Source organism: Tachyglossus aculeatus, chromosome 17, assembly GCF_015852505.1.
Source record: "Tachyglossus aculeatus isolate mTacAcu1 chromosome 17, mTacAcu1.pri, whole genome shotgun sequence".
Lineage (NCBI taxonomy): Eukaryota > Metazoa > Chordata > Mammalia > Monotremata > Tachyglossidae > Tachyglossus > Tachyglossus aculeatus.
The window spans coordinates 11,526,202-11,547,940 of record NC_052082.1 but is presented as its reverse complement, the minus strand read 5'-3'; the positions used below and the strand labels follow the sequence as shown (position 1 = coordinate 11,547,940).

General features: G+C 43.8%; 1 protein-coding gene across 1 annotated transcript in view; it reads left to right on the top strand.

The window, feature by feature from the left end:
* CFAP299 (cilia and flagella associated protein 299) overlaps positions 1-21,739 on the top strand; it is a 167,479-nt gene that overhangs the window by 400 nt on the left and 145,340 nt on the right. Inside the window, exon 2 of the mRNA XM_038759583.1 lies at positions 5,921-6,051. Within this exon, the coding sequence (XP_038615511.1) occupies positions 5,921-6,051 (131 nt within the window). The remainder of the gene's footprint in view (positions 1-5,920; positions 6,052-21,739) is intronic.

Below are 21,739 nucleotides of genomic sequence, written 5' to 3'. Positions count from 1 at the left end.
ATCATCATCATCATCAATCGTATTTATTGAGCGCTTACTGTGTGCAGAGCACTGGACTAAGCGCTTGGGAAGTACAAGTTGGTAACATATAGAGACAGTCCCTACCCAACAGTGGGCTCACAGTCTAAAAGGGGGAGACAGAGAACAAAACCAAACATACTAACAAAATAAAATAAATAGAATAGATATGGACAAGTAAAATAGAGTAATAAATATGTACAAACATATATACATATATACATATATGTCCCACGGGGGGCTCACAGTCTTCATCCCCGTTTTACAGATGAGAGAACTGAGCCCCCCCCCCCAGCTCCCAGCGCTTAGAACAGTGCTTCGCACATAGTAAGCGCTTTACAAATGCCATCATCATTATTATTATTATTCTCTGGGCCTCAGTTTCCTCATCTATAAAATGGGGATGGAGACTGACAGTCCCACGTAGGACAGGGACTGTCCCCAAACCCATTTGCTTGTATCCACCCTAGCGCTTAGTACAGCGCCTGACACATAATAATAATGATGATGATAATAATAATAACAGCATTTGGTAAGTGCTTAATAATAATAATAATGGCATTTGTTAAGCGCTTACTATGTGCAGAGCACTGTTCTAAGCGCTGGGGGGATACAAGGTGATCAAGTTGTCCCACGTGGGGCTCACAGTCTTAATCCCCATTTTACAGATGAGGTAACTGAGGCTCAGAGAAGTTAAGTGACTTGCCCAAGGTCACACAGCAGACATGTGGCAGAGCAGGGATTCGAACCCATGACCTCTGACTCCAAAGCCCGGGCTCTTTCCACTGAGCCACACTGCTTACTATGTGCCAGGTGCTGTACTAAGCGCTGGGGTGGATCCCAGCTCCACTTCCTGTCTGCTTTGTGACCTTAGGCAAGTCATTTCACTTCTCCGGGCCTCGGTTTCCTCATCTATAAAATGGGGGTTGAGACCGTGAGCCCCAAGTGGGACAGGAACTGTACCCAAACCCATTTGCTTGTATCCACCCAGTGCTTACTACAGCGCCTGGCACATAAAAATAATAAGAATAAGAATAATAGTAAGGACATTTATTAAGCGCTTACTATGTGCCCAGCACTGTTCTAAGCGCTGGGGAGATTACAAGATGATCAGCTTGTCTCACGGGGGGCTCACAATCCTATTCCCCATTTTACAGATGAGGGAACTGAGGCACAGAGAAGTGAAGTGACTTGCCCAAAGTCACACAGCTGACAATTGGTAGAGCCGGGATTCGAACCCATGAACTCTGACTCCAAAGCCCGGGCTCGTTCCACTGAGCCACGCTGTTTCCTGCTTATCAAATAATAGCATTTGATAAGTGCTTACTATGTGCCAGGCGCTGTACTAAGCGCTGGGGTGGTTCCCAGCTCTACTACTTTTCTGCTTTGTGACCTTAGGCAGGTCACTTCAAATCCCAGCTCCACCAATTGTCAGCTGTATGACTTTGGACAAATCACTTGACTTCTCTGTGCCTCAGTTACCTCATCTGTAAAATGGGGATTAAGACTGTGAGCCCCCGTGGGACAATCTGATCACCTTGTAACCTCCCCAGCGCTTAGAACAGTGCTTTGCCCATAGTAATCACTTAATAAATGCCATTATTATTATTATTATTATTATTATTATTATTATTATTATTATTATTATTCTCTGTGCCTCAGTTACCTCATCTATAAAATGGGGATTGAGACTGTGAGCCCCATGTAGGACAGGTAATTGTGTTCAGTCCGACTGTGCCTCAGTTACCTCATCTATAAAATGGGGATTAAGACCGTGAGCCCCATATAGGACAGGCAATTGTGTTCAATCCGACTGCAGTGCTTAGTATGGTGCCTGCCACATAGTAAGCACTTAACAAATACTTTAATAATTACTATTATTACCTTTATTAGTATTATGCTTTGCACATAGGAAGTGCTCAATAAATGCCATTGATTTAATGCACCAAGTGTTGGGGTTAGATACAATACAATTAAATCCCCAGCGCTTAGTACAGTGCCTGGCACATGGTAAGCACTTAACAAATTCCATAATTATCATTATTAGGGGAGCAGTTTGGGCCTCCCGCGTGAAGCCCCCCACCTTCCTGCCTCTGCCTTGTCCCCCCATGACAGGATTTTTTTCCCCGCCCTCTGGAGTAGGGCATGCTATACTTCTTTTCTAGCCTCATTTATCCAAGGATTTCCGATTTTTAAAAATGTCTTTTTGGGACGGAAATATCTGGGACACTGGATCCAGAGCTTGGGTGAAAGTAAAGTAGGGACTGGGGTGGGGAGGTAAGGTAGGGCTTGGAGGTGGAAAAGTCTAAATGCTGTTCATGTTTCTCATTATTATGTATATATCTATAAATCTATTTATTTTGATGGCATTGACGCCTGTCTACTTGTTCTGTTTTGCTGTCTCCCCCCTTCTAGACTGTGAGCCCATTGTTGGATAGGAATTGTCTCTTTATGTTGCCAAAATTGTACTTTCCAAGCTCTTAGTACAGTGCCCTACACACAGTAAGCGCTCAGTAAATACGATTGAATTAATGATTATTAATAATCATGATAATTCTTAAGAATATTAGTAATATTAAACTGAGAATGATGCTCTTTATTAAGCACTTACTATGTGCCAGGCACTGAGGTAGATACAAGATAATCAGATTGGGTACAGGTCCTATTCCATATGATGCTCACAGTTTAAAAAGGAGGGAGAGCCTGGATCTTATCCCCATGTTACAGACAAGGAAAACTGAGACTCAGAGAGGCTTGCCAGAAAAGTGGCAGAGTCAGGCCTGGAATCCGGGTCTCTTGATTCCCAATCCTGGAAACATTATCTAGCCTTGGCTTCACTGCCACTGTCCTCTCATGGTTCTTCTGGTCACCCATTCGCAGTCTTTCATGGGCTCCTCTGCCTCCCAAGACCCTCAAGGCTCAGTTCTGGGCCCCCTTTTATTCTCCCCCTACGCCCACTCCTTCACTCCCACAGTTTCCATGACCGTCTCTACGTGGATGAATCCCAAATATATCTCTCGTCTGCAGACCCGCATTTCCTCTTGCCTTCAGGACCTCTCAATCAATCAATCAATCGTATTTATTGAGCGCTTACTGTGTGCAGAGCACTGTACTAAGCGCTTGGGAAGTACAAGATGGCAACGTATAGAGACAGTCCCTACCCAACAGTGGGCTCACAGTCTAAAAGGATGGATGGACATGGATCCATGGATGCTCCAACTTAACATGTCTCAAGCAGACCGTTATCTTCCCACCCAAACCCTGTCCTCGCCCTGACTTTCCCATCACTAAAGACAGTATCAGTCAGTCAATCAATCGTACTTACAGAGCACTTAATCAATCAATCAATCATATTTATTGAGCACTCACTGCGTGCAGAGCACTGGACTAAGCGCTTGGGAAGTACAAGTTGGCAACATATAGAGACGGTCCCTACCCAACAGTGGGCTCACAGTCTAGAATAATAATAATAATGATGATGATGGCATTTGTTAAGCGCTTACTATGTGCAAAGCACTGTCCTAAGCACTGGGGTGATCAGATTAACCCACGTGGGGCTCACAGTCTTCATCCCCATTTTACAGAGGAGGTAACTGAGGCCCAGAGAAGTGAAGTGACTTGCCCAAAGTCACACAGCTGACAATGGGCGGAGCCGGGATTTGAACCCATGACCTCTGACTCCAAAGCCCATGCTCTTTCCACTGAGCCAGGCTGCTGACTATATACAGAGCACCGTACCAAGTGTGTGGGAGAGTATAATGTAACAGAGTTGGTAGAAACAACCCCTGCCCATAAGAAACTTATAGTCTAGAGGGGGAGGCAGGCATTAATATAAATAAATTACAGATATAAACATAAGTGCTGTAGGGCAGAGTGGGGTGAATAAAAGGTACAAGCGCTTCCTATGCTCCAGGAGCTATACTAAGCATTGGGGTAGATACAAGCGAATCAGGCTGGACACAGTCCCTGTCCCACCTGGGGCTCACAGTCTTCATTCCCATTTTACAGATGAGGCAACCGGTTAAAGAGAAGTGACTTGCCCAAGGTCACACAGCAGACCAGTGGCAGAGGCAGGATTAAAACCCAGGTCCTTTTGACTCCCAAACCTGGGCACCCCCAACTAAGCCTCATCCCCTCTAGACTGTAAGCTCGTGTTGGGCAGGGAGTGTATCTGTTATAATGTTATATTGTACGCTCCCAAGCGCTTAGTACAGTGCTCTGAACACAGTAAGCACTCAGTACATACATTCGACTGTAACTAGAATAAAGCGAACGTCAGATACCCATATCCCATTTTAGATTCTTCCACCAGGTGGGAGCATTTATCCATTTTTGTATATGACTTAGTAAAGCCCTCCAAAGAGAGATTTGCACAATAATAATAATAATAATAATGGTATTTGTTAAGCGCTTACTATGTGCAAAGCACTGTTCTAAGCACTGTGGGGATACAAGGTGATCAGGTTGTCCCACTTCGGGCTCACAGTTTTAATCCCCATTTTACAGAGGGGGGAACTGAGGCACACAGAAGTGAAGTGATTTATAATAATGAGGGTATTTGTTAAGCACTTACTATGTGCAAAGCACTGTTCTAAGCGCTGGGGACGTTACAAGTTGATCAGGTTGTCCCACGGGGGGCTCACAGTCTCCATCCCCATTTTACAGAGGAGGGAACTGAGGCACAGAGAAGTGAAGTGATTTATAATAATAATAATAATGGTATTTGTTAAGCACTTACTATGTGCAAAGCACTGTTCTAAGCACTGTGGGGATACAAGGTGATCAGGTTGTCCCACGTGGGGCTCACAGTTTTAATCCCCATTTTACAGAGGAGGGAACTGAGGCACAGAGAAGTGACTTGCCCAAAGTCACACAGCTGACAATTGGTGGAGCCGGGATTTGAACCCATGACCTCTGACTCCAAAGCCCGGGCTCTTTCCGCTGAGCCACGCTGCTTCTCTAACATCTGCACAAGAAAGCAGATGTTAAGAGAATTAAAGGGGCAAATAATTACACTCCGAAACCAAGTTCTCTCTGTCTGAACAAATTGGCAAGTGCAGTTTTTGATTTCACTCCCATTCGGTGCCTGAGCCAGGTGAAGTTCAGTAGTTGTTCAAGACAGAGCCCTCCCGGGGCAAAGAAATCACTCTTGAGATGAAGGCAGTTGGTTGGTCAAGGACCACAATGAAAACGGCATTGCTGATTTTCCAGGTGAATAAACTGAGGCGAAAGAGGTCAAAGTCCAACCAGAGATGAGTAGTTCATTCTTCAATCTCTGTCTTTGGCTAGGCAGCTTTTGGGTTCTGCTAGGTAATAATAATAATGGCATTTGTTAAGCGCTTACTATGTGCAAAGCACTGTTCTAAGCTCTGGGGGGATACAAGGTGATCAGGTTGTCCCACTTGGGGCTCACAGTCTTCACCCCCATTTTACAGAGGAGGTAACTGAGGCACAGAGAAGTTAAGTGGCTTGCCCAAGGTCACACAGCAGACAAGTGGCAGAGTCGGGATACAAACCCTTGACCTTTGGCTCCCAAGCCCGGGCTCTTTCCACTGAGCCACGCTGCTTCTCTAGGTAAGACAAAGGGAAGCATATTTGATATTTAACAATCTCTGGAGAGGAAGCAGAGTGGCCCAGTGGATAGAGCCTAAGAGGCGGAAGGACTTGGGTTCTAATCCCGGCTCCACCCCTTGTCTGCCGTGTGACCTTGGGGAAGTCACTTCACCTCTCTGAGCCTCAGTTCCCTTCTGAGGGAATGAAGACCGTGAGCCCCACGTGGGACATGGACTGTATCCAGCCTGATTCAAATGTATCTACCCCAGAGCTCAGTATAGTTCCCGGCCCTTAGGAAGTGCTTAACAAATAATATTAAAACAAAAAGCGTTGTTTATGCTTCCCTCAGGATGAGGAGCTGGCCCGCCAACTGGTGGAGCTGGGTTACCGAGGGAGCGGAGAGGTACTCAAGAGAGAGGAGTTTGAAGCCAGAAAGGCCGCCATAGAGGCCGCAAGACTTGCTGAACGAACTCAGAAAAAGTAAGTTGGTTTTCTACCCGAATGTCTTTGTCACCTATTTCCCGCAGTCACTGGGACATAGGCCTTTCCGGAAAGGTCACCATCCTGGTGATGATCCGTGGCAAAAGGACTAAAATAAACTTACTGGAAAAACGCTTTCAAGTTGGAGGCTACTCAGTATGACATAATAATAATAATGATGGCATTTATTGAGCGCTTACTATGTGCAAAGCATTGTTCTAAGTGCTGGGGAGGTTACAAGGTGATCAGGTCGTCCCATAGGGGCCTCACAGTCTTAATAATGATGGCATTTATTAAGCACTTACTATGTGCAAAGCACTCTTCTTCTAAGCGCTGGGGAGGTTACAAGGTGATCAGGTTGTCCCACGGGGGGCTCACAGTCTTCATCCCCATTTTACAGATGAGGTAACTGAGGCCCAGAGAAGTGAAGTGACTTAACCAGAGTCACACAGCTGACAACTGGCGGAGCAGGGATTTGAACCCATGACCTCTGGTTCCAAAGCCCATGCTCTTTCCAAATCTAAGGGCAAACTGGGGTGAACTCACTAATATAAAGTTGTTTACAAAGAGTGTGGTAGAACAGCTCTGCACACAGTAAGCGCTCAATAAATACGATTGATTGATAAACAGCTTTTCTGCCTTTGTAGGCTGAATGTGTAGCTGACTGGATTGAAGCTTGGATAATATCAGCGCCCATAAGGCTTCCCTTTCTTTCCTTAAAATTCCTTCGGTCATTTTTATGGTTATTCCTAATGTGGGTAATGTCCACGTCATCATCCACATCTGGGAAGTTTGAGTTGGGTCGCTACAGTCCATGAATTGAGAAGTAACCCACGAGAGGTTTACCCCTTCATATCCGACAGACCACCTCTCTCCCCACCTTCGAAGTCTTATGAAAATCCAATCTCCTCCAAGAGGTCTTCCCCAAATTAGGCCTCACTTCCCCTACTTCCTCTCCCTTCTGGGTCGCCTGTGCACTTGGATGTGTACCCTTTAAGCACTTGATATTCACCCCCGCTTCAGCCTCATAGCACTTACGTACACAGCCATAATTTAACATGTCTCCCATCAAAATAATAATAACAATAATTATGGTATTTGTTAATGCTTACCATGAGCCAAACACCGTTCTAAGCACTGGGGTAGACACAAGGTAATCAGGTTGGGCACAGTCCCTGTCCCACACGGGGCTCACAGTCTCAATCCCCGTTTTGCAGATGAGGTAACTGAGGCCAGAGAAGTGAAGTGACTTGCACAAGGTCACATAGCAGACAAGTGGCAAAACCGGCATTAGAACCCATGACTTCTGACTCCTAAACCCGTAATCTTGCTGCTAAACTTTGGCCGCTGACGGCCTAGCCCTCATCTTCCATGGTGAGATCTGGGCTTTCCGAAGACCAGTCCTATAATTGCCTCCTTCTCATCCCTCTCTCAAGGCCAAGGTCACGGGTTCTAATCCCGACTCCCGCCGCTTGTCTGCTGTGCATCCTTGGCCAAGTCACTTCACTTCTCTGTGCCTCAGTTACCTCATCTGTAAAATGGGGATTAAGACCTTCTGAGTACCAGGTCCAAGCTCTATCCAGCCCAACCCCGGGCCCTTTGGCTTCCTCGTATGTAAAATGGGGATCTCACCTGTCAAATGGCGATTAAGACAGTGAGCTCCACGTGGGACAACCTGATTACCTTGTATCTCCCCCAGCGCTTAGTACAGTGCTTGGCACATAGTAAGCACTTAATAAATACCATCATTATTATTATTATTATTATTATTATTATTATTATTATTATTATTGAACGATGGCTCTGGGGTGAGGGATGAGGAGCCCAGTGCTGCTCTGATCCTGTCCTTCAGCCTGGGAGTCTAGGGGTCTTCAACCCAGGCACGACCCCTAATACACGCTACCCAGTGGTCTCACCCCCCAGCCGGAGAAATGCAATTCCAAAGTGCGGGAATAATGAAGCCCAAATGTGTCCAAAAACAACTAACGGGAACCGTCCACACCATAACCCACGCAAGCAACCATTCCCTCGACGTAGCACTCCGATCGGGGAAGCTTTTTGATGATTGAACTTTTGTGACCCGCATATGTTTACTTAAATACAATATTATATCGGTTTTGAAAAGGTGCAGGTGTGTTTGGGTAGTTTTTCTCTCGAAGCGGTGAGTTTGTACATTAGCGAAAATGTTTTTGCACCTGGATTTGGCTAGCGATAACAAACTTGCTCAAACTAAGAACAAATTGGAACTCTGCTTTTCAATTTTTTTTTTTTTTAGGTTTTAATTGGGGATCATTTGGGGGGAAAGTCACACCAAAAAATAAGTGACTTTTTTTTAAAAAGGTGCTACAGAATCTCTGTTTTGTAGGGGTTTTTCGTTCTTTGCAATGAGTAATTCCAAAAGAAATCAAAAAACAGGAAATAATTTATCTACGGATTCCAAAAACTTCTGCTCTGCTGCATTAAAATCTTGATGTGAACTGACTTATCTGAGCACTGTTGTTTTGAACGTGGGTTCTCCTTTCTTAGATTTCTGAGTGTTTGCTCATGGCTTCTCACGTTTTTCTGCCCTTGTGATTTTCAGTTAGGGAATAATAATGCTAATTGTCCTGGGTTGAACAGTATATATGTTTGTACGTATTTATTACTCTATTTTACTTGTACATATTCTATTTATTTTATTTTGTTAATATGTTATGTTTTGTTCTCTGTCTCCCCCTTCTAGACTGTGAGCCCACTGTTGGGTAGGGACCGTCTCTATATGTTGCCAACCTGTACTTCCCAAGCGCTTAGTACAGTGCTCTGCACACAGTAAGTGCTCAATAAATACGATTGAATGAATGAATGAATGAATTCACTGCAAAATGGCATTCATTTTCCCTTCTTCTAACCTAGAAGCAGCGTAGATCATCATCATCATCGTAGCAACCCTCAACTTGGTTTAGTGCTATTTTTCTCCAAAACTTTGATATCAATCAGCTCACTCCTTTTCCACATCATCTCTGGGCAAGAAGGAAGAGCTGAAAGATTTATCTCCATTTTACAGCTGGGGAAATTAGTAACTTCCCTAAGGTGACACAGCAGGCCAATCAATCAATCAATAGTATTTATTGAGCAATTACTCTGTGCAGGACACCATACTAAGCACTTGGGAGGATACAAAAGAATTGCTAAACATGTTCCCAGCAGAAATCTTGCCTGGATATTTGCCTTTAAACTCATTGTGGGCAGGGAATTAATCGATCAATTAATGGTACTTATTGAGTGGTTACTATGTGCAGAGCACTGTTCTAAGCACTTGAGAGAGTACAATAAAGAATCAGTGTGGCTCAGTGGGAAGAGCCCGGGCTTTGGAGCCAGAGGTCGTGGGTTCAAATCCCGGCTCTGCCAATTGTAAGCTGTGTGACTTTGGGCAAGTCACTTCACTTCTCTGGGCCTCAGTTACCTCATCTGTAAAATGGGGATTAAGACTGTGAGCCCCCCGTGGGACAACCTGATCACCTTGTAACCTCCCCAGCGCTTAGAACAGTGCTTTGCACATAGTTAGCACTTAATAAATGCCATTATTATTATTATTACAACAGAATTAGTAGACATGCTCCTTGCCCAGAATGTGTCTATCAACTCTTTAATAGTTTACTCTCCTGAGTGCTTAGTACAACGGTCTGCACAAGTAAGCACTCAATAAATATGATTGTTTGATTGATTTGACTCCCAGTTCTGTGCTCTGTCACAGCCCCTAATGCAGAAATCCAAAGAGATCAAACAATTATGGTGAGAGTTGTTTTTTATCATTAGTACCAGTAGCCCTCAAAAATGTCTTAACATTGCACATTAAATCCTGCTTTCTGAATTTCTTGCACATATTTTTTATAAAAGCATTTAATTATTAGTATTTCATGAGCATTAACTTCAGTCATTCATTCATTCAATCGTATTTATTGAGCGCTCACTGTGTGCAGAGTGCCATCCCCTTATGAAAGTTAGAATGCCCAGATAATTACTTTCCAAGACTGCATTTTAAAAGATGCGGGGTTTTATTCACACTTTTGAATTTTTACTCTGGGACTGGGAAAGTGCATAAATACATCAGTATGACAGGCTTTGGCTTCTTCACCCAGAATGTGGTGAATAATTCAATACTTTTAAAGTTTACTTAACCTTCAAACAAACTCTGTGGTTAGTTCATTGTAATGTTCTTTGTGAGAAAAATTGTCCAGTCAACTAAAATCTGGTGGATTAGTAAAAATAGTTTTTTCCCTTATGATTACTTAGTCATATTGCTAATCTAGGAATCCCCTGGAGGCAGGGGGCTGGACTAGGTGATCTTTGGAAGCCCTTTCCCAACATTTAGTTGGAAAGGGATGCAATAAAAAGGCCATCTGGGCAGCGGGAATGGATCGCAGACACGTGAGTGTGCAATTAGTAATTTTAAATTCTTCCTCCATTAGAGGTAGGCCTAAAACTGCAAATATGGCCACCCAACCTGCACTGTACATTTTGAGCGTACTAATTATGGTATTCAGCGCTTGAGCAGTGTGGCTCAGTGGAAAGAGCCTGGGCTTGGGAGTCAGAGACCATGAGTTCAAATCCCGGCTCTGCCAATTGTCAGCTGTGTAACTTTGGGCAAGTCACTTAACATCTCTGGGCCTCAGTTCCCTCATCTGTAAAATGGGGATTAAGACTGTGAGCCCCACGTGGGACAACCTGATCACCTTGTATCCTCCCCAGTGCTTAGAACAGTGCTCTGCACATAGTAAGCACTTCTAGACTGTGAGCCCACTGTTGGGTAGGGACCGTCTCTATATGTTGTCTTCCCAAGCGTTTAGTACAGTGCTCTGCACATAGTAAGCCCTCAATAAATATGATTGAATGAATGAATGAATCATTATTATTATTACTATGTGCCAGGCACTGTACTAAGTGCTGGGGTGGATACAAGTAAACAGGGTTGGATACATGTAGTTCACAGTCTTAATAGGATACCTCAGTTCCCTCATCTGTAAAATGGACATAAGACTGTGAGCCCCATGTGGGGCAGGGACTGTATCCAATCTGATTAGCTTGTACCTTCCCCATTGCTTAGTACAGAATCTGGGTTCATTGACTGGAAGCCTCCATGGGGACCAGGGGAGTGTCTGAATTTTAATCAATGTATTTTCCCCAGTGTCCTTAGTACAGTGCTCTACACACAGTAAGCAGTCCATAAATACGATTGAATGAATGAATGTCCAGTGCAGTGATTTGCAAGTAATAGGTGCTTCAAGGAAATATTACTTCATGGAAAACAAGAAACAAAGAACAACAAAAAATAGGAGAAACTTTTCAAGGACTGCAAGGAGCGCTCTCAAAGACATGCATTCACAGATGCAGTCTCACCATTGCAGCTCCATGCTTGAACTTAAGGACAATTCTAAAAATTGAATGAATGAATGAATGAATATACCTGCACCGCTAGAAACCAGAATTGTCCCAGAAAAAAAAGCAAAAAACTGAAGTACACTAATGTATTTTTCAGGGGATTTCAAGAACTTGGTGCCTTTTTATGGTATTTTGTTAATAATAATAAAAAATAATAACGACATTTATTAAGCGTTTACTATGTGTAAAGCACTGTTCTAAGTGCTGGGGAGGTTACAAGGTGATCAGGTTGTCCCACGGGGGGCTCACAGTCTTCATCCCCATTTTACAGATGAGGTAACTGAGGCACAGAGAAGTGAAGTGACTTGCCCCAAATCACACAGCTGACAATTGGCAGAGCCGGGATTTGAACCCATGACCTCTGACTCCAAAGCCCGTGCTCTTTCCACTGAGCCAGAAGTGCTTACTATGTGTCAAACACTTATAAGCCCTGGGGTAGGGGCAAGTTAATTAGGTCAGGCACAGTTCCTGTCCCACTGGGTTCACAGTCTAAGTAGGAGGGAGAACTGGATACTGAATCCCTATTCTTACAATTGAGGGAAATGAGGCACAGAGAAATTAAGTGACTTACCCAAGGTCACACAGCAAGCAATTGGCCGGTCGGAAATAGAACTCAGATCCTCATGCTCCCAGGACTCTGCTCTTTCCACTAGGCCAAGCTGCTTCTCAAGTCAAGAATGAGCAGTGAATGCATACGTTTTCCATATCAGCGACCCTCTGTACTAACACATATTTTTCTTGGCGACATTTAATTTTTTCCACTAAACCAAATTTCCTTTATTTTCTGTTTCACATATATGTGACAAGTTCACCCAGTGTTCAGTTCAGAGTTCAGAGTTGAAATTCCAGGGCTGTTTTTCTTTACAAGAGTTGTCCGTGGCAGGTCGCCTAGGAAAATGCTGATAGGTTCCATTCAGTACTTGACTAATAGTACAAAATCAGCCAGGTCTGACTGACCTGTTCATTTGACCACAGACTGCCAATTTGGAAATGAGAAAAATGAAAGCTAAAAAAAAAAAAATGTGTTCACATTCAGATGACAGCAAAGAACTGTTCTGATTACAAATCTCAAATGGGGAGAAATTCCTTTTACGAAACAGTTTACAAAGGAAACAAACTGTCAAAATAATGAGTTTCCTACCCCCGTAAACTGATGATGTGTGAGACTGTGAACATCATCTTTTATAATATGATTTCTGTTTACACAGTCTGGCCTATTTCAATTAGTTGCAGTACCCACATTTTGCCTAAATTTTTGCAACAAAGGACTAAATTCATTCAATTGTATTTATTGAGCACTTACTGTGTGCAGAGCCCTGTACTAAGCGCTTGATACCCTAGCAGTCATGTTCAGGATTCAGCCAGTGTAGATACAACCTAACTAATGTTTTACTTTGAAGGCAGCAAAAACTTGGACTTTTCATGTAGAATTTTCATGCAGTTTTTTGAATCTCTGCATTCGAAGATGCTTCAAATCATCACCTTTCTTTCTGTGGGTACTCTGTGCATATGTGTGTGTATACAACATTTCTGTTCAAAGAAGATGCTACTGAAGGTAAAGTTCATTTATAAGTGTGTGCATGAATTCAAAAGCCAGCCACTCTGGGGCACACAAAAAGGTTTGCCTCTTGTTTGTTTGTTAATAATAATAATTATGGTATTTGTTAAGTGCTTACATCGTGCACTGATACAAGAAAATTGGGGTGAACACAGTCCCTTTGTCCCACATGGGGCTCACAGTTTCAAATCCCCACATTTTACAGATCGAGGTAACTGAGGCCACAGAGAAGTTAAGTGACTTGCCCAAGGTCACACCGTAGGACAAGTAGGCGGATTAAAAAAGAAACCATTCAGTCCCAATTAGGTGAGACACAGCCCCTGTCCCAAATGGGGCTCAGAGTATGAGATGGGGTTGAAGAAGAAAGGGAATTAATTCCCATCATACAGATGAAGAAGTTGAGGCACAGAAAGTTTGTGACTTCCCAGAGGTCACACAGCAGGCAAATGGCAGAGGTAGGATTAGAGCCCCAGGAGCCCCTGCTGCTTTTCACCTTCTAGAACTGCCAAGTGTGTTGCTCGATGATTGAATTATTTCCTCTTTTACATGAATTGATGCTTGACGCTTCAGTGCTTAATTTTCAAGAGCTTTAAAAGGATGTATGACTATTTAGGAATTTTTGAAGATGTTCATAACACATTCAATCTGCCTCACGTATTCAAGCTGTCACCAAATCCTGACGGTTCCACCTCCACAATATCACTAAAATCCACCCTTTCCTCTCCATCCAAACTGCTACGACACTATATCCCATCCCGATCCTTCTACTGCATCAGCTCCTCGCTGACCTCCCTGCCTCCTGTCTCTCCCCACATCACGCGACTGTCTGAACCATTTTTCCAAAACAGCGTTCAGTCCATGTCTTCCCACTCCTCAGAAACGTCCAGGGATTGCCCAGCCACCTCCACAACCAACAGAAACTCCTTATCGTCAGTTTTAAAGAACTCAACCAGCTCACCCCTGCTTCTGTCTTAACCTCAGTGTTCTCCTACCACAACCCAGAGTCTCCTAGCCCCATCTTGCTCACTATGCCCCGATCTCATCTATCTAGCTTCTGACCCCTTTCCCACATCCCCCAATCAATCAGTGGCATTGATTGAGCACTTTTGATGTGCAGAGCACTGTACTAAACACAACAGAGATGGCAGACACATTCCCTGCCCCATAACAAGCATACAACCCCACTGTCCTGAAACTCCCTCCCCATCCATTTTCACCAGACCACCACTCTTTCCATCTTTAAAGCCTTATTAAGGTCACAAATTCTTCAATAGTCCTCCTTCCCCCAGTTCCCTCTCCCTTCTGCGTCATCTATCCGCTTGGACCTTCGGGCCTTTGGTAGTCATCCCACCCTCATCCCCTCAGACTTTACGTACATCTACAAATTATATATTATAAATTATGTATTTAATGCCTGTCTGCCCCTCTAGACTGTAAACCTGTTGTAGACAGGGAACATGTCTACCAACTCTGTTGTATTACACTTTTCCAAGAGCTTAGTACAGTGCTCTGGCCACAGTAAGCATTCACTAAATACCATAGATTGACTCATTGTTGACACGCTCAATTATATAGTGTTGATACACCCCAAGTATCTCCGAACTTCACAGAAGTTGGATAAATTTTATTTTTTATAGGTTTGATGACTGGAGACTTGAATCAACAAAATCTATGGTCATAAATCTTCTTTCTTTATGCCATTCTGACTTTTTTTTTCTTTTACATAGTCACATTCTGTTTCCTCGTGATCCTAAATTCTACTATGATAAGCTTTGTATTGTCGAGAATTTCAAGTGCTTTGTTTTATCGAGTACCCACCCTGAACTTATTGCTTCTGATTGCATTCAGCCATGGGCAAATTTATGCCTTGTTTGAAACTAAAAGTCATGTATTGTTGCAGGAACATCTGTTGCAACACACATTTACATGCTTAGTATAACCTCATATTTCAAACATTCAAATGGCAGACTAACATAAAAACAATTTGGCTCATGACAAACCTACCTATATATACGGCTCTTCGGGCAGATGGGGGAAGCTTTTTAACCTCTAATATTTCAATTCATTGGATATTCGTTTGTGTGTCTCCGTGTCAGGTTTGTCAACATATTCCCCCAAATTGATTTTGAAGATAATTTTATATTTAATATTCAGGATTGATAGAAATACTAGTTTCTATCTAGAATGCATATGATTTGGGGTCCTGCATAGCCTCTAATGGTTAACTCTAACCATATAATTTAAAATATTTAGAGCAGACCCACCCTCACAAAATTGAGAAAATTGAGAATTGAGAAAATTGAACAAACAACACAAGCCCAAAAGAATGTTTCTATGTCAAAGGAAGTGCTCAATAAAATATGATTGAATGAATGAATGAATGGTTAATTAACCCGTTTCATCCCTATACTTTATATCAGCTTTGCTGTATACACCTGGATTTTACCTTTATGACACTGGTTTATCTTCAAAATTCTGATAGAATTTTTTCACTACTAGACAAAAACAGTATCCCCATAACTGTAAGAATTTATGGGAAGGTTTTTCCTCTTTGGAGAGGATTTGGTATGAGTATTTCATCTTTGGCATTTCTCTAGTATGAGATATCAGCAAGATAGCTGTAAAGGAGGACCATATTTGTGGGGAGGTGAACATTGAGAAAGAGGAAAGAAAAACCTTTCCCACATCTGGTAACCTCTATTTAGGGTATTTTTTAAGCACTTACTGTGTGCCAGTAGGCACTGGGGTAAATACCAGATATTTATGGTAAAAAAAGTTATGTGCTTACTGTGTGCCAGGCACTGTACTAAGCACTGGGGTAGATACAACCTAATCAGGTTAGACACAGTCTCTGTCCCTTTTAGGTTGAATCCAATTTTGGGTTGACTCTATAGTCCACTTTTAAATACATGTGGGTTTTTTTTCTACTGAATTTGAACAAAACAGGCTATTCACCCAATGAAGATGTGAAAACACATTTTAGACATTTTAATATTCAATTCTGCTGCCAGCTATTCAAAATACCTTTTCCCAGAAGAGGAAAATAAAACTTGCCAGTTCTTTGCCTGGCAGTGAAAAAAGTGTATTAATGGGAGAAGGAAAGCACACAATTATTTTGTTTTGCGCAAAGCACTCTTGTCTTTCCTACCATCAGTAATCATTGATTTGTCTTTCGTTGTGAGCAAAATAGGAAATGTCAAGATTATTGACAAGGTGAAAGAGATAACGTAATTTCTGGAGAATACCACCTTTGAATGGATACCAAATCTGACTGGACTGCCCTCACAATTTATACTTGGGCATTTGATTTTCTTTGGTCATCCTTAGAACTTATGGATATTATCATTTGAATTTTCGTTTATATATTCAATTACTTCTTCTGTTACTTCATCTGCTGAGAAGCAGTGTGGCCTAATGGAAAGAGCCCAAGCTTGGGAATCAGAGGACCTAGGTTCTAACCCTAACTCTGCCATGTACCTGCTGTGTAACCTTGGGCAAGTCATTCATTCAGTCATTCAGTTGTATTTATTGAGCACTTACTGTGTGCAGAGCACTGTACTAAGCGCTTGGGAAGTACAAGTTGGCCACATATAGAGATGGCCCCTACCCAACAGTGGGCTCACAGTCTAGAAGGGGGAGCCAGACAACAAAACAAAACATGTGGACAGGTGTCAGGTCATCAGAACAAATAGAATTACAGCTAAATGCACATCATTAACAAAATAAATAGAATAGCAAATATGGACAAGGAAAATAGAGTAATAAATCTGTACAAACATATATATAGGTGCTGTGGGGAGGGGACGGAGGTAGGGCGGGGGGGATGGGGAGGAGGAGAGGAAAAAGGGGGCTCAGTCTGGAAAGGCCTCTTGGAGGAGGTGAGCTCTCAGTAGGGCTTTGAAGGGAGGAAGAGAGCTAGCTTGGTGGATGTGCGGAGGGAGGGCGTTCCAGGCCAGGGGGAGGATGTGGGCCGGGGGTCGATGGCGGGACAGGCGAGAACGAGGTACGGTGAGGAGATTAGCGGCAGAGGAGCAGAGGGTGTGGGCTGGGCTGGAGAAGGAGAGAAGGGAGGTGAGGTAGGAGGGGGTGAGGGGATGGACAGCCTTGAAGCCCAGGGTGAGGAGTTTTTGCTTGATGTATTGGTTGATAGGCAGCCACTGGAGACTTCTGAGGAGGGGAATAACAGACCGTTTCTGCACAAAGATGATCTGGGCAGCAGTGTGAAGTATAGACTGAAGTGGGGAGAGACAGGAGGATGGGAGATCAGAGAGGTGGCTGATGCAGTAATCCAATCGGGTTAAGATGAGAGATTGAACCAGCAGGGTAGTGGTTTGGATGGAGAGGAAAGGGCGGATCTTGGAGATGTTGCGGTGGTGAGACCGTCAGGTTTTGGTGACGGATTGGATGTGAGGGGTGAATGAGAGAGCGGAGTCGAGGATGACACCAAGGTTGCAGGCTTGTGAGACGGGAAGGATGGTAGTGCCTTCTACAGTGACAGGAAAGTCAGGGAGAGGGCAGGGTTTGGGAGGGAAGATAAGGAGTTCAGTCTTGGACACATTGAGTTTCAGATGGCGGGCAGACATCCAGATGGAGATGTCCTGAAGGCAGGAGGAGACACAAGCTTGAAGGGAGGGAGAGAGAGCAGGGCAGAGATGTAGATTTGGGTGTCATCAGTGTAGAGATGATAGTTGAAGCCGTGGGAGCGAATGAGTTCACCAAGGGAGTGAGTGTAGATAGAGAAAAGAAGGGGACCAAGAACTGACCCTTGAGGAACACCTACAGTAAGGGAATGGGAGGGGAAGGAGGAGCCCGCAAAGGAGACTGAGAATGAACAGCCGGAGAGATCAGAGGAGAACCAGGAGAGGATGAAGTCTGTGAAGCCAAGGTTGGATAGTGTGTTGAGGAGAAGGGGGTGGTCCACAGTGTCGAAGGCAGCTGAGAGGTCGAGGAGCATTAGGATAGAGTAGGAGCTGTTTGATTTGGCAAGAAGGAGTTCATTGGTGACCTTTGAGAGGGCAGTTTCAGTGGAGTTTAGGGGATGGAAGCCAGACTGGAGGGGGTCAAGGAGAGAGTTGGCAGGAATTTGAGGCAGTGGGTGTAGATGACTCGTTCTAGGAGTTTGGAAAGGAATGGTAGGAGGGAGATAGGGTGACAATTAGAAGAGGAGGTGGGGTCAAGAGAGGGTTTTTTTTAGGATGGGGGAGACGTGGGCATGTTTGAAGGCAGAGGGGAAGGAACCAGTGGAGAGTGAGTGGTTGAAACTAATCAGGTTGGACACAGTCTGTGTCCCACGTGGGGCCCCCAGTCTTAATCCCATTTTACAGGTTAGTAACTGAGGCACAGAAAACTTAATTTATGAGAAGCAGCGTGGCTCAGTGGAAAGAGCCTGAGCTTTGGAGTCAGAAGTCATGGGTTCAAATCCCGGCTCTGCCAGTTGTCAGCTGTGTGACTTTGGGCAAGTCACTTAACTTCTCTGTGCCTCAGTTACTTCATCTGTAAAATGGGGATTAAGATTGTGAGCCCCCCATGGGACAGCCTTATCACTCTGTAACCTCTCCAGCGCTTAGAACAGTGCTTTGCACATAGTAAGCGCTTAATAAATGCCATTATTTTTATTATTATTAAGTGACTTGCCCAAGGTCACACAGCTCTGCCATTATCTAATGGTAAATTGAAATGGGCATTTATCTATTCAAGTCAGTCAAGATACTTCAAACCTTGAGGATGAAAAGACGGAAGGTGCTTTTAAGGCAAGGTAATTTTGCAGCATTCTTTCAAAGTAAGAGAGCCCTGTAAGCAATGCCAGCATTAAAATGCAATAACAGTATCATGAAAGAATGCCAGAAGAAAAATGTTAAATTGGGGGATGGCTGTATTCACATTGCTATTTGATCTTTTAACTATATTTCTTGTATTTTTTATCACTGTTTTGCTCATGATGATGATGATGATGGTATTTGTTAAGCGCTTAGTAGGTGCCAAGCACTGTTCTAAGCGCTAGAGTAAATACAAGGTAATCAGGTTGTCCCACGTGGGGCTCACAGTCTCAATCCCCGTTTTGCAGATGAGGTGACTGAGGCACAGAGAAGTGAAGTGACTTGCCCAAGGTCACACAGCAGACAAGTGGCAGAACTTGGATTAGAACTCATGACCTTCTGATTCCCAGGATGGTTATCTTCAATCTGCCGAAAGCTGTAGATAGCATTTGGAGTAGAAGGAAGAGACAGGTAGTGGCCCTGGTTTACTTTGGATCTAGTGAGAACCTTTGCAGGCCCATAGATTTCATTAACTTATCTGCAATGCTGATTTAAAGTATTCCCTTTCGCTTCGCAATCCCCCCCACCCCTCATGATTTTGGATCAGATTTGTAGCAAAAATCCTGCCTGTCAGATTCCTCTGGGATCTCAAACTGCATTCCAGTTATAGTAGTAATAATAACTGTGGCATTTGTTAAGCAGTTACTATGTGCCAGGAATTGTTCTAAGCACTGGGGTAGATACAAGCTAATCGGGTTGGATGCAGTCCCTTTCTCTCATAGGGCTCACAGTCTTAATCCCCATTTTATAGATGAGGTAACTGAGTCCCAGAGAAGTGAAGTGACTCACCCAAGGTCACACAGCAGACACCGGGTGGAGCCGACATTAGAACCCAGGTCCTTCTGACTCCCAAGCACCGGGTTCTATCCATTAGACAACACTGCTTCTCGTAATTAAAAGAAATTATTAGACAACACTGCTTCTCTCAAATAAAAGAAATTATTCATTCATTCATTCATTCAATCGTATTTCTTGAGCGCTTATTGTGTGCAGAGCACTGTACTAAGTGCCTGGGAAGTACAAATCGGCAATATATAGAGACGGTCCCTACCCAACAATGGGCTCACAGTTTAGAAGGGGGAGACAGACAACAAAACCAAACAAGTAGACAGGGGTCAATACCATTAGAATAAATAGAATTATAGCTATATACACATCATTAATAATATAAATAGAGTAATAAGTATGTACAAGTATACACAAGTGCTGTGGGGAGGGGAAGGGGGGACGGCAGAGGGAGGGAGGGGGGAGATGGGGAGTGGAGGAGGAGGAGACGAAAAAGAGGGGCTCAGTTTGGGAAGGCCTCCTGGAGGAGGTGAGCTCTCAGTAGGGCTTTGAAGGGAGGAAGAGAGCTGTAAAATGGGGATTAAGACTGTAAACCCCACATGGGACAACCTGATCACTTTGTATCCCCCCCCAGCACTTAGAACAGTGCTTTGCACATAGTAAGCGCTTAACAAATGCCAACATTGTTGTTATTGTTGTTGTAGTTTGGCTAGTCACTAACAGGTGTGGACATGAGAGATAAGGGATGCATCCCACTAGAGAACAGAGCTGGACATTTCACGTACTTATGGCTGTGATGGATTTTACCTAAAATAAAATCCTCCTGCAACACTGGACGGGAAAGGGCCCGGGTAACCTTCACTCCACCTATGGAAAGTCATCCTCGTTAAACACCAATAAATGAGGTGGTAATAGCTCCAGGCTGCTTTGCACAACAGGAGTTTTCTGAGGCCCCCACAAAACAAGTCCCTTGGGCAGGCTGATCTCAGAGACAGTGATGCATTAAGCGATTTAGATATGAGGGAATAAGGAATGCAAATGATGGATTTTTTTTTTTTAATCTGGCCTTTGGATCCTAAAGCTTGACTGTTGGTGTTTCTTTTAGCTGCCGATGAGAAAGTCCATGGGGTCCTCTCCCTTACAGCTGTGTTTACCCTTCAGCCTTGGCAGTCCCCCCATCTCACAACGATTGTTCACTCGCAGCTTTCGGTTTCCTCTCAACCATAGCGAGCAACATCGCTGCTGCCATCTCACTGGCAAAGGCCACACTCTTGCCACACTCAAGTCCACACTCAGGAGTCCCTCGCTGGGAATCTCACATAAATCAGCCCGTTTAGAATGTCTTTTTAAGCATTTTAGAATGTCACCGAGAAACCTCCTTTAAATCCTCAGTCGGGATGGATGATGCCTGGTCCAGACTGCTGAAAATGTAGTCCGGGGGTTGTGGTTCTCCATTTACAGTTTGGCTTTTTTGCATGTGAATTTGCTCTCTTTATTTTCCCATTCCCATCTGTGGCCCTGCAAACGGTCACAGTTTATTTTAGGATCAGCGAGCAAGAAAACATAAGAGGCAGCATAAGAGTCCAGGCCTGGAGTCAGAAGGACCTGGGTTCTAATCCTGGCTCCGCCACTCGTCTTCTGTGTGACCTTGGGCAAATCACATCACTTCTCTGGGCCTTAGTTACCTCATCTGTAAAATGGGGATTAAGATTATGAGCCCCATGTAGGAAATGGACGCTGTCCAATCTGATTTTTTTTTATCTACCCCAGTGCTTAGAAATGTGCCTGGAGCCTACTAAGCATTTAACAAACACCATTAAAAAAATTTAGGAGAGAGAGAGAGAACAGGTATTTAATCCTCATTTTGCAGAGAAGTTGAGTGACTTGCCCCACTTCAAACAGGAGAGGCAACTTGAGGTCTTTGAAGACCTGGAGGATTCTAGAGTACCCTGACTAGGATCATGCCTCTGATGGAGGTTATTGAGATGATGATAATAATAATAATGGCATTTATTAAGCGCTTATTATGTGCAAAGCACTGTTCTAAGCGCTGGGGAGGTTACAAGGTAATCAGGTTGTCCCACGGGGGCGCTCACAGTCTTAATCCCCA